Source organism: Enoplosus armatus, chromosome 3 (assembly GCF_043641665.1).
Source record: "Enoplosus armatus isolate fEnoArm2 chromosome 3, fEnoArm2.hap1, whole genome shotgun sequence".
NCBI classification, from domain to species: Eukaryota; Metazoa; Chordata; class Actinopteri; order Centrarchiformes; family Enoplosidae; genus Enoplosus; species Enoplosus armatus.
Genome location: NC_092182.1, coordinates 12118464 through 12131384, shown reverse-complemented (window position 1 = coordinate 12131384; position 12921 = coordinate 12118464). Strand labels below are relative to the sequence as shown.

General features: G+C 43.2%; 1 protein-coding gene across 1 annotated transcript in view; it reads right to left on the bottom strand.

Annotated features, from left to right (window-relative positions):
• Positions 1–12921, bottom strand: part of LOC139282897 (inositol 1,4,5-trisphosphate-gated calcium channel ITPR1-like) — a 66856-nt gene that overhangs the window by 22352 nt on the left and 31583 nt on the right. Inside the window, exons 39-42 of the mRNA XM_070902801.1 lie at positions 12722–12757; positions 7139–7186; positions 4942–5074; positions 3038–3219 (exon numbers count right to left, since the gene is read on the bottom strand). Coding sequence (XP_070758902.1) covers positions 3038–3219; positions 4942–5074; positions 7139–7186; positions 12722–12757 — 399 coding nt within the window. The remainder of the gene's footprint in view (positions 1–3037; positions 3220–4941; positions 5075–7138; positions 7187–12721; positions 12758–12921) is intronic.

Genomic DNA, 12921 nt, shown 5'->3' with positions numbered 1-12921 from the left:
ATACGCCCACTGACTTTTACACTCTCAAAACTAGGTCAGCTGTCTCCAGCACAGGCACATGCCAATTTTGAGAGGACACGCCCACATATCACACATGCTCCGTGATACAGTATTCTCTCTCTAAAGTCTGCCACTGCCAACTTTATTCTTATGTAATGACATTCATTTTCCACTGCCTATCATTTTATTAATGTTGCAGAGCTCCTCTCTAGGATATCCCAGGTTAGAGAGACTCAGTCTCAGCGTGCAGCCGGGGCTCACAGTGCAGGGCAGGACTAGCGCTGGCATGGGGTGTTTCATCTTATGGATCAGGGTTAGCTGGGCTATTATAATTCACTGCGGTAGAGGTAAGTTCATTTGATTGATGATTAAATTATTTTGTTCAGCAGTGAAAGTTTTCGCCCGCAGCAGCAGCCTGGAAGAGCAATTTTTTAAAACAGCCTGTTTCTAAGAACTGAGCCGGGTTTTGTGGATCGAGTGAGTCACTGAAACCAAGACAAAGCCTGTACATGAAGACAGAACACCACAGTAAAGACAAACACCACAGAAAACTTTCATTTTATGGTTTCTTTAGAAATGTATATGAGGTTATACATTTGAGTGTATTACTGACAATGAAAACGAAAAACTTAAACTTTCATGTCTAACCACATTGCTGTCTCTGTTGTGTTTCGATGGCGGTCCACACACACACACACACACACACACACACAGACACACACAGACACACACAGACACACACACACACACACACACACACACACACAGAAACAAAATCTGTGGTGCTGTATAAAGACACCATCTGTGTTTTGATTGCACCTGAAAACCAAGGACAAGAGTGGCATGATGGAGGGATGACGTGGAAGTAACACATGGTGGTCAAGGAGAGAATGGAGTGATAGAAGAGGATGAAGGAGAAGGAGAGAGAGAGGAGAGGGACGAGCATCTCAGGGGCCCCCTGTAGTGTTGGGTAAACACAGAGCCTGTCTGTATCCATGGAGACAAACCTTGAGTGGAATGAGGAGGAGAGGAGCAGGCGAGGTGGGGGCGGACAACACTGAAAAACAAGGTCATAGCGCTTTCCCTTCTCTCCTTCCGTTCCGCCACTTGGCATCAACAAAGGGATGTTATGCAACAGCTATTTATACTCGCGCTCCCTTTCCCTCTCACCCTCCCTCTTATGTCAGGCAGCACCACATGCAAACCAAATGGATCTGCAGCTCTGCTCTCCTCCAAGTCCTTTTCCTCCTCTCCTTTGCCTCTTCCTTCTTTCCTCAAACCAGCCTACTCTCTTGTAATTTTTTCCACCTGAAAGAGAGTTTGTCTACTCCATTGTTTGTTTTTTTTGCAATGCTGGTTAAATGCACCTGCAATGCAAGAGTTTTTGGAGGGAAAACAGAACAGCATGCCATGCCGTTACAAGCCAGATTGGCTGACGAGTGAAAAGTCACAAGTCGCCATGTCACAACACAGTTTACAGCTGTCTGAGCTCGCTCATAGCTGCCACAGAAAAGGATCCAACAAGTCTATAAAGCACGGACTGTAAAATATCCGAATTCCTGGGACATCTATGCATTAGCTTTGCATGACAGCAGAAAGAGAGTGTGTGACTGTGCATGCATGTCTTGAGTTATTCTGTGTGGTTTATTTCTGTACGCTATGTAGGTCATGAGTAAATAGTTAACTGTGTTACGTGAGAACAAGATACCCAAGACCCAACAGGTGCTCGGCTTGGCATGTCAAATGAAAGACACTGACAACAGCCAACTGGTAGTATCCTTTCTAGAAGACAGCAGAGAGTAAAAGTAGTCAGTTGGGCTTAATTTATGAATTCAAGCTTTGAGCTGTCGGTACAAAGTACCTCGCTTTTTAACTTTCATCAAAAAAAGTACAGTGGTGATAAAAGGGTTCACTTACACTCAAACTGTTGACAATTATTAGGAAATTATCCAGTAACTCAAAGAACACAAATATTTGCACTATGTGGTACATTTCTACCGCTGCATAGTGAGGAGTTCTCCCCCCCAAAGAAGCCTCCCTTTTCAGAACAAACTTGGGTGAGAGGAACTCCGGCTTCTCTTCAATCCCCTCTGTGTTCCCCCGTCCCTCCGCCCTCTCTCCCCACTGCCCCAGTTCCGGAGGCCCAGCATAACCCAGTTTGGGCCGGCAAGAGAGCTCGAGGGAGCGGGGGGAGAGAGAGAGAGAGAGAGAGAGAGAGAGGCTGGAATGTTTTGAAGGCTGAGACATTCCTCATTGTTCATTCACACAGGCCTTATGTAAGGCAGACGGATCACGTGACGTAGCTCTGCAGCAGCCGTGGGAAGCCAAAGCATTATCTCTGCCACAGTGGCTTCCTCGCTCTAACCTGATTATGCAAGCCCCGCGATTACACAACAACACACAGACGGACGGACAGATGGAAAGACGGGGGGAGATCGACGGACAGAGCAAGAGACATGGAGACATAAAAAAGATGAGTAGAGAGAGACAAATAGAGATGGAGGGGTTAGACTGGCTCACATTAAAGCAACTAGGGAAAGAGCATTAATTTACAATGCCTAACACACACATAAGACAGCCTAAAGTGAAAGTATGAAACATGTTTTACAATACACTAATCTACTTTTCTCTAATCTACTACTGACATCATTAGCAGCTGGCCGGGCCTTTGACCCAAATGATCTAGCACTAGATATGGCGGGAAGGAGAGCCCGCCTTGGTATATACATATGTAGCTATAGTGGCACACTGACCTACATACTGTAGATCCTCCAGTAATGAAAACTTCCATCCATGACACAGTTTGCTCGTTTTCACTGATCAAATCGCAGCAGATCATTTACAGATGCACTGTGAGATAAGCTGAGCCTTTACAAAGATAACAGCCCACGAAATGACATGTTAATGTAGGAGCAAAATCACTAAAAAGATCCACACATGTTGTAGTGGATGTTCAACAACAGACGGTTGACACACGGACACCCCTTCAGTTTCCAGTTCCCACACTTGTACAATAAGAGACTAGCGGCTAACTGACCTGGATGGTGGTGTTTCCACCTTCCAGCAACGCAATAGCCAGGAGGATGCTTTCTTGGAAGACTCGGTCACTCGTGGTGTTCATGATGAGGTCGATGACCAGGTCAGAGGCTCCCTCTTTGTCCAGGTGACACTGTACCTCTGCCAGGCTCATTTCCCCACGACTCAGGCCCCCAGGACCCCCTAACGCTGCAACACAGGGACAGTGTGGCTGATCAGGATCACATGTATCAGCAAAATTAAACTAAACTTGTAGCTATTTGGCAGCTAATTAAGTCATTTGCATGTATTTAAGATTATTATGAGAAAATAACTTCCCCAAAAATGCACGTCTACATGATAATCCCGACTGAGACACAGTAAACATCCTGTGTCTCAGTCGGGATTATCATGTAGACGTGCATTAACATGAGTTAACAACACAAATGTGAATGAAGAAAAAGATCATTTTGGTCTTACTTGCTAGCTCATTTTTCAAGTGCAGAAGCCTGATCAATTATTTATCGACATATTTTATCATTGTTTCCTTATTTTAGCCTGCCCCTCGAACTTCATTTCATGAAAAATAACAACAAATATAATTCTATAATCAAAAATATCTCTAAATTATATTTTAGTTTCACTATTTGACAAACCACACTGCAAAAACTGATAGAGATTTAACATTGCACATTGCACACAGCAACCTAAAATCAAATGGGGAAAAATATATCCTTGATTGATAAGATTTGATTCCTTTAGTCATACAGGGACATTTATTGATCCGGTTTAAAGTCCAAAATGATTTACTTAAACAAGCCACAAGCTCACTAAGATTTATAACTACTGTGATGCTAATCCTGCACTAACCAGTGTAACTGTACAGTTGTGTAATTCACTGTACATGACTTTGCCAGCACACCCCCCCTCTGCCCTCCCTCCCCCCTCCCCTGAGGCCACAGTTTAAGGGTACATATGGAATTCTCAGCCTGGCTCTTGTTTCTGCAACAGGTGCAAAGGCTGTTTTTGCAGGAAGTAGCAGCCTGTCACCTAGCAACAGCGAAAAGTGGATCACACAGGCGAGGGTTGTACTTCCTGTGGTCTGGAAGTTTGCCAACATCTTGGTGCACATGGGAGAGATGGTGAACCCGGGTACCAGGGTGATTTTGTGTTCAGTCAAAAATACAACAACAACAACTGTATAATACACATGATATGCATACATTATAGTGTCAAACCCATGTTACACTGAATGTTAAAATACTGCCAGTCGTGCCACAGCAGACAACAAGCCATTCTGGTTACTAGTAATAGTCAATATGGCGCTGAATTTATATGAAAGACAGACTCACACCACATACCATTGGCACCAATATGTCCTCGGAAATCTACATGCAGATAAAATGTTACATATCAGAACTAATAACTCAAATAGAAGGAGAAACACTACACAGAGATGCATTGCTTCAGTATTTTGACTGCAGATAGTAACACAATGGCTGTGTTATCAGGTAGTGATAAGAGTGTTGTGCTCTGCGTGCTCAAAGGGCAGCTCACAGCACAACTCTGGAGCTGATAACCAGCTCAGGGCCAGACAGATAGAGTCCTGTCCTTACATAACACTACTGAGAGAGCCTTGCTTTACTACGACCTCAGGGGCAGAAAACATTTTGGCAAACCAAAAGGAAAAGGTTTATCTAGACTTTGCCCCCTGATTGTAGTTGTAGTCATTACTGGCAGCGAAGTCATGTTTCTCTTTGGTAGAGGCCTTTGGTTAACGCTTCACAGAAACATCAGCTCAATTAGAGATGTTGAAAGCAGTGTTTTCGTGGCCTTGTGTGCGCTCACTAAACAGAGCTCATCACTTCCTGCTGTGAAGAATTACCAACAAACTTGTTTTGAGCAGCAACAGTCTCGGTGTCCCACCTGATTGGTTTTTGCCGGGTCCTACCGGACTGAGGGGGCCATTGCTAAATGATGTCAGGCTGTCCCTCCGCCCACCACTTCGATGAAAGTTGCCATAGTAACGGTTCACCAGAATCTGTCTCAGTGCCTCGCCCTACGGGAGGGAAAGAAAAGGAAGGATGTGATGACGTGATGTCAGCAACGTGGTTATATAACAGGTATAACATGCATCATCAGTGACATATTGTGCATTTTAGATACCCAAACGCACCCACTGACCTCAGGAAAGGATTGCCTGCCTGTCACTATGACCACGCTCTGTAATCCATAGTTATGGAGCAACTACATATCAACTTTTCATTTTAAATATTGAATTTAAAGAATTCCTAAATTTCCATGCAAGGGAAACTTGCAAGCACACCTTGAAGTTTATGTAATTTACCGCCCACACAACCAGCGTTGTTATGGTTATCATCAGCAGCACTGACCCTGTGTAGTGACAATGTGAGGTCCTGGTTTTCACTTAGACAGACCTGGGGCCAGCCCTCCCACACTGTGACTCATCCACTGTTGAGCAGTCAGCAGCACGACTTTGTCGTTGTTATGGCAACCGCAACCCATAGCTACCTGACAGACCTCCCATGGGATAAAGTGTAGGAAATGAAAGAGAGGGTTTTTTTGTGTGTGTGTGTTTCTGCGTGATTATGTGCAAATCATTGTCAACTGTGGGTGGTCTTTAGACGACAGTGGCGTTATGTAAGCTCCGCTGCCATAGTTATGCTCTGGAGGTCAAGATTAGTTTATGTACGAGGTGTGAAGAAGACTGTTCTCATCTTTTATTGGCAGGAGGTTAATCAACTGTATGTATTGTGTGTAACAGCACAATAGTCAGACGATGATTCCCTGGTCTCATTGGGGAACACTGCTCTTTTTCTGACGTCTCGAGTTATGAGCCAAATCCTTATGGTTTCCTGTCTGAACGTCATGTAAACTGTTGGGACAAACCTGGCCTGTATCAAGGAGGGGCAATTTACTGAAACTATGAAACCACCATGCTGGCGCTTTATACCTGATGACTCTTAATAACCATCCAGACAAAATTTCTTTGACTTGATGAATGTAAAAAAAACAAAAACATTTTAGATATGATGAAATTACTACCCTCCTGAAATAGATTTTTTGTATTTAGACAGGTAATCTCATTGAGACATGGGGTCTCATTCTCAAGAGAGTCCTGAGAGATGCAGGGCTGTGAATAAAATGTAATCAACAGCCGTAGAACATACCCGGCTGCTTATGTTTCTTCTCTTGGAGATGATAATTATATATTGATGAACTCCAATCAATATTATTATTCTGGAATATCAATATTTGAGCTTTGCTCTTTAATGGAAACACCTGAGGCTCTGTGAAGTCACTGCAGTCCATTAGAGAAAGGAGGGAAATATGGTGTGAAAGCTATTAACCCATAAGAACCCAGACCCATTTCCCCTGAAAGGAAAATTATGGGGAATACACCACAGACCAAGTGGACCACATTGAAGACATTTCTGATGTGTTTTTTTATACTACCCCTTAATGTCAAAGATCTGTGATGTCACATATACGTTACATTGGGCGTTTATGGTAAATTTACTTTTATTGTATAGTTTTATTGTTTTATATTAATTTGTTCAAGAAATATGGTCAAAACAGGTTGACTGTATACAGGACACACTATTAAAGTATTAGAATCGTTAAATGGGTTTTAACTTACCTTTAGTATCAAAATACAGGCTTTTTGAAATGAGTTGCTTCCTTCACTTGTGTTTACATGTCACACCACCATTTTGAAAAGGTCCCGACCTGTCACAGTCACATGACTGTGACATGACCACCACACCAGGATGTTATGTATATGTCTCTTAGGGACTTAATGAGTTGAGCTCAAGCACAAAGCTGTATAAGGAAGATTCTGGGGCCTTTGAAGTGTGTGTTACATTGGTGTCACCATGGGTTCTTATGGGTTAAAATGGTTTTCTTTCCTCCCTTAGTTAAACATTAGTTGGGGTGACTGAGTGGTTGGTTGTTACTGAAAGCAGTGAAGGGGAGTGATCAAAAACACACATTTTTCATTCAAGATGCATGACTGCCATATGTCTAAAACTTGATATCTCACTATGACCCTCTGAAGTATTGGAGTTGTGAGTTCAGCCGCCATGCTGTTGTGAGTACCTACCCTCTTCTGGTCCTCCAACAGCTTCTCAGGCTGGTTCTGATCCAGCTGCTGGGTGCAGTGAGGAGTGTGAGCACAGCGGTCCAACAGATACAAACACAGGGTTAGTATTCATGCAGCGCAGGAGAAGGCAATTGTCAGGTTAATAACCACATCATGTACCCATTCAGCAGTTTTAAGAGGCCATGCAAAGGTCTGCCTGGTGTGAATTAGCATGCATTTACTGCCATGTCAGAAACCAGAGAAGCATTATGGTTGTGGAAGCTTTAGAGAGCTGAGGCAGGAGATGTGAACAGTGTTGTCTACTAATAAAATGTTTAAAGACATGTCCAGTGTGGTTTGATCTTTTGTTCATTCCCTAAATTCCCTCACTCTAAATAATTCTGCCCAAGCTTTTGGTTTCATCACCTTATGAGGTATTCAATTTTGACGGTAGACATTTTGGGAAACATTTTGTTTTGTTTGCGATACCACTTTCATGTCTGTATGGTAAATATGAATATGAAGCTACAGCAGTAGCAGCCGGTTAGCTTAGCTTTGCATAAAGACTGAACACATGGGGAAACAGCGAGTCTGGCTCTGTCAAAAAATCGACCTACCAGGACCCCTAACTCTCACTTATTAGTACTCTGTAGTTTGCTTAATTCTTCCAAAAAGTGTAGTTAAGATAAACTTCTTAGAGTCTTTGTTGTCACGTTGATGGTAAGGCCCCAGGAAGTCAAAAAAAGAGAATAAGCCTATTTCCCAAAATGTTGAACTATTCTTTTAATATTTAAAGAAAATGCAAAAGCTGAGAAAAATCTGAAATCACACTGGAACAGTCATTTAAAGTCAGGGATGAGTAAACATAAGGTGAGATGTTCTCACTATGTAGGCCATGTTCTGAGCACGATGAAACACACTCTAATCAAATGCAGACCATTGAGATCTGTTGTTATCCATTTTCTAATTTCCTTAATGGTTCATAAACAGCTGGGATTCAGGTTAGACACAATTCTGCAGTATAAAAATCCAGTACTTCCATGTACAGTGTTGTGTTCACTGAGGGAAAAAGGCAATGCTCCACATAAATTGTTATGTAAAAAGGCACACAAGGAGGGGCAGGCGAGGGGAGGGGAGAGGAGAGGCCAGGGGCGATGGGGTTAGAGTTACATAATCACTCCAAAAGGAACCAGGTCACTAAACCAGTGACACAGAGCTGCTTACAGCGGCCATCTGTCACCAAAAACACAAAGGCCAAGAGACAGAGCGAGTGAAAGGCAGAGAGGGTGAGAGCGAGAATAACAAACACACTAGGATTTACAAAGCTCGACTAATCTCTCTCTGGCACTCAAGGACATGATGTACAGTATGCATCCATATTCGGGGGCGTGTTTATTTTTGTATGTAGTGTTGCTTCTGTATGCTCCAAAAATGGTAAGTTACCAGAGTTCAAACTTGAGCCACATCAGTCAAACTAAAGTGACATATCTGATGTCTTTCGATAAACTTTAAAAATAAAGTTTCACTTAACCTGACTTCTTCTCCTACACCAAATATAAAAAAACTACGCTACTGGACGTCCTGTGAGGCAGTTCCACAGACAGGAAGCATTGTTATAAGCTCCACCTCAGTTGGTGTGTAAAAATATGCCTCACTCGAACAACTGACAACCATGCTCGATAGAAATAAGACAGAAGGTCTGAGCATAGTTGGGCAACATGAGACGGAGGCCTCTGAAAATGAGGAACACTGTGCCGTTGAAATACAACTAGCTGTTAGGAGAGTTGGAAGCCACACGGCCACCATGCTAGTGAGTTACCAGGTGAACCACAGATGGGTGACACATTTAAGGAAAAAACAACATAAAGTCTCTTCTGGAGGAAAGTAACCCAATTCTTCCGATAGATATTCCCTCATTTGGTGTTTTGATGAGCGCTGTCTATCATGTTGTTCCAAAGTCACACATAGGTGTTCAACGAGGCTGAGATGTGGTGACTGTGAAGGCCATTTATGATTCACATCCTTTTCATACTCATAAAATCATTACTTCGTCATTCATCTCTTGTGAAAGCCTCCGCATTGGTTTTGTTTCTCCCGTAATTTATTTCGGTTTTTCCTTTGATTTGTCACTGATCTGTGTATCACAAGAATCTGCGAGTATTCGAAAAAGGTATGCACAAGGCACAACTTGGAGGTGGATCGAAAGAGCCACATATAGGTTTCTTCAACAGTACAGTACAAGCTACAGCACATTCTGGACCTCACACTGGATCAATAATTATACTGTATATGTATCTGCCCTGACAAAAGACATCTGTGCAGAGCCCCCTGCTTAAAAACAACTATCTATACAGTCCCCAGCTTGACACAGAACATCTGTACCCCACTTATGAAATACTCCCCAAACTTTGAAAACCGTGCATCTCTAAAACATCAACATTTTTAAGAGTTAATAAAAACAGGACTCTTTTCAGCTGTGTGACAGTGCATTTTTTCAGATACTTTTCAGATGTTTTTTTTTATCTTAAGAAGTATGAGACTTTTTTCAACCCATGAAGGAACACTACTTCCTTCAGTTTATCTGAAACACATTAAATCACCAATTTTAGAGATACATGGCCAGTGATGAAGAGTGTTTTAGAGAGGCAACAGGTGAGAGAGAGAGAGAGAGAAAGAGAGAGAGTGGGTGGGAGACAGCATAGTGAGACAGATCGAGAAAGTGAAAGTGACAGACAGAGACACAGTGTGAAAGAAGAGAAGGGAAAACACAGAATATATTCACATAAACGTTTTGGAATACACCAAATGCAAATGATGACCTTTCATTGCACATATTATTGAAAAGCTACACTATTAAGTTGACTTTTTAAAAAGTATTAAGGTTATTCATGTATTACTTATGATTTCTAATATTTCCAGTACTTTTCTTGCTAAACTCAAAGTTTATAACTTGTACTTGGCTTAGCACTTGTTTTGACTTGAGACATGGTTTTGGTGGATTGGATTTTTAGTGTCAAGACTTTAAACACACATTTGACACATGCAACAATTGATTTGATCCGACCTGAAGACAACTGGGGCAGAGTTCAGCAGCAGGTCAGGGGGGCTGCACACTCAGTACTCCTCAAGACTGTGTGCTTCGCTGTCATCACATCAAACCACAAAGCAATACGCTGATCAGAGTAGATACGTGCAGCTAATCCTCCCCAGTCTGACCATAGACACCACAGAGTAGCCCCTCACAGCTGCCACATCCACCCCAACTACAGTGCCACCACCAAACTGGAAACTCCCCAGGGCAAACCCCTGATTAGTCTTGCACCTCTCGGTTCTACAAGAGAGAGACACACACACGGAGTGCATTCTACTTAATGTTTAGGTGTTTTTTCTGAAAGTGCGTAAATAAACACGTCTTTGTGTCTTCGCATGCTGAGTCTGAGTCATGTTTAAACCAGTGGTGAATGACACGAGCACTGGGGTTTACCACTCGGCTGCTTGTTATGAAACAGAAATGCAGACTAATTTAAAAGACTGCGTCTCTGTCATTTTTCATTGCAACTGACCTACTTCTATACCAGCACTGTAAAACAAATTTCTGTCTTGACCAAAGTCGAGCAGCGCACCGCCGTGAGTGTGGGAGAGCCAGATGCTATCTCGAAATCTAAAAAGATTTTTGTCTTCTAAAATCCATCCACCAACAAGCTTGCCAAGGGAAGAAACAGGGAGGTGAAAGGGATGGAACATGACTTATTTCCAACATGGAGGGCTTGCATAACTGTTTTGACTAGACCACACACACACACACACACACACACACACACACACACACACACACACACACACACACACACACACACACACACACACACACACACACACACACACACACACACACACACACACACACGGCCAGGTGAAGAGGGGAGCCGGAGAATGAAAGCCCGACACCGTGTATCCTGAACTCCTCTGGCTCTTACATAAGTCTGACAGCCAAAGAGCAATGGATTTAGCTGATAATCACCTCCCTGACATTTAGCAACGGTGTGGTATGCACACATCGGGGGGGTCAAAAATACATCTCTTGCTCTCTCTATTTCAAAGACATTGCCTTGATAATAACTTGCAGAATACTGCTGTATATACCAACTTCATGTGACCCATATAAGCCACGTTTCCTGTTCAACCAGCTCACACATTCACGGTTCCTCCTGAATCTCATACTATGCTATTCTGCTTTACTCAAAGGGCAGCAGAGGAGACAAGAGCCAACGACGCACTTCCATATCACACCTACGCAAACACTCTGACTTCATTAAGTTTACACAAAATGGGTGTGTGTTTGCATCCAAGGGTGAAAGGGTGTGAGAGGAAGTGGGGGAGGTTTTGGAGTAGTTGAGGAATTGTGTCACAATGATTTAATGGAGCCAAAAGGGGAAAAAAGAGGAGAAAATAAACATGAAGATTGGCACATGGGGGGGAGGGGGGGGGGGCACTCTTACATCAGAGCTGCTGTTCATGTGTAGACAGACAGAGATACAACACTTAACAGGTGTGTGTAGGGATCATTTCTCTCCCACACGCACATGCAAACAGCCCGTCACTTCCCACCCCCCTATCCCCATGACTGCAACTTGCATTAATACACACAGGTGCACACACGCAGACACGCACACAACGGTGTGGGTAAACAGCTCCTCCACACTTTTATTGGCAATTACTGCTGAAGGTCACACATCAGCGGAGGGGCTGAGTTCCAGGAAAAAAAAAAACCTGGTTCTTATGTAACCTCAGCTCAGAGCTGGCAGGGGCCCAGGAATCGTGCAGCTCTCAGGCAAGGAAAACTAGGACACAGCCTCAATGACTGCCACAGCCCCTCACAGCCCCACACACACACAGCACGCACAGTCACAGTGCCCCCTATTGGTGCCCAAAGGGGATGCAGGGGAAACACCCTACAAAAAGCAGAACATTGAGGATAAAAAAAAAGAGGGAAGGAAGTGATATGGCTTTTATGGTGTTACTATCTACACCTTCATCTTTTTGTAAAACCAGACATGGTTACAATTGAGAGCTTGCATTTTAAAGTCTCGAAAAGCTGCATTGCGTTGCTTTGTACATTTTATGTCTTCTTCTTTACTCACATGATTTTTTATTTCTAATTAGCATAAGCCTATAGCTCCATGACCTCTCGTGTTTAAGTGTAAAATAAAATGTGCAAAATGTCCAGTGTGAGGAGACGCAAATGCAGCACTGGCAGTTTGCTCAGCCAGTGACTCACCTTGGAACTTGAAATAACGCAACTCTGTTGAGCAACACGCAGTCAGCCACATCACTCATCTCCCTACAGTATCCCTCTCTCTCTCCCTCTTCCTCACCGTTTTCAGTTGATCTACACACCGGTTTATGGCAGACAGTGCAGCAGGCGTTGTAAGACAGAATCAGCCTACCACTATTTGTTACCAGCTGTGCCTACAGCCTCCGCTAACTACAGCACACAGCCACAGCAGCTGCCACAGTACAGTTACAGACTACTAGTGCTACACAGACATAACAGACAGCAGCCCAGGGAAACAAGGGCATGAACAGTAGAAAAAGAGAAACAACCTTAGGCATATCCATCTCATCATCAAAGGCCCTGAGCTGAAAGAGAACAGAGGGTTTAAGGGGTTAGATAACAACACAGGGAGGAGGAAGCTAAAGCAGAGGTCAATGATACAGCATGACATGTTAGTTAAGTGAGTTAAGACTCATCAAACTTCAGTGGCACAGAAGAAATAGTATTTATGAATGGATATTACCCACAG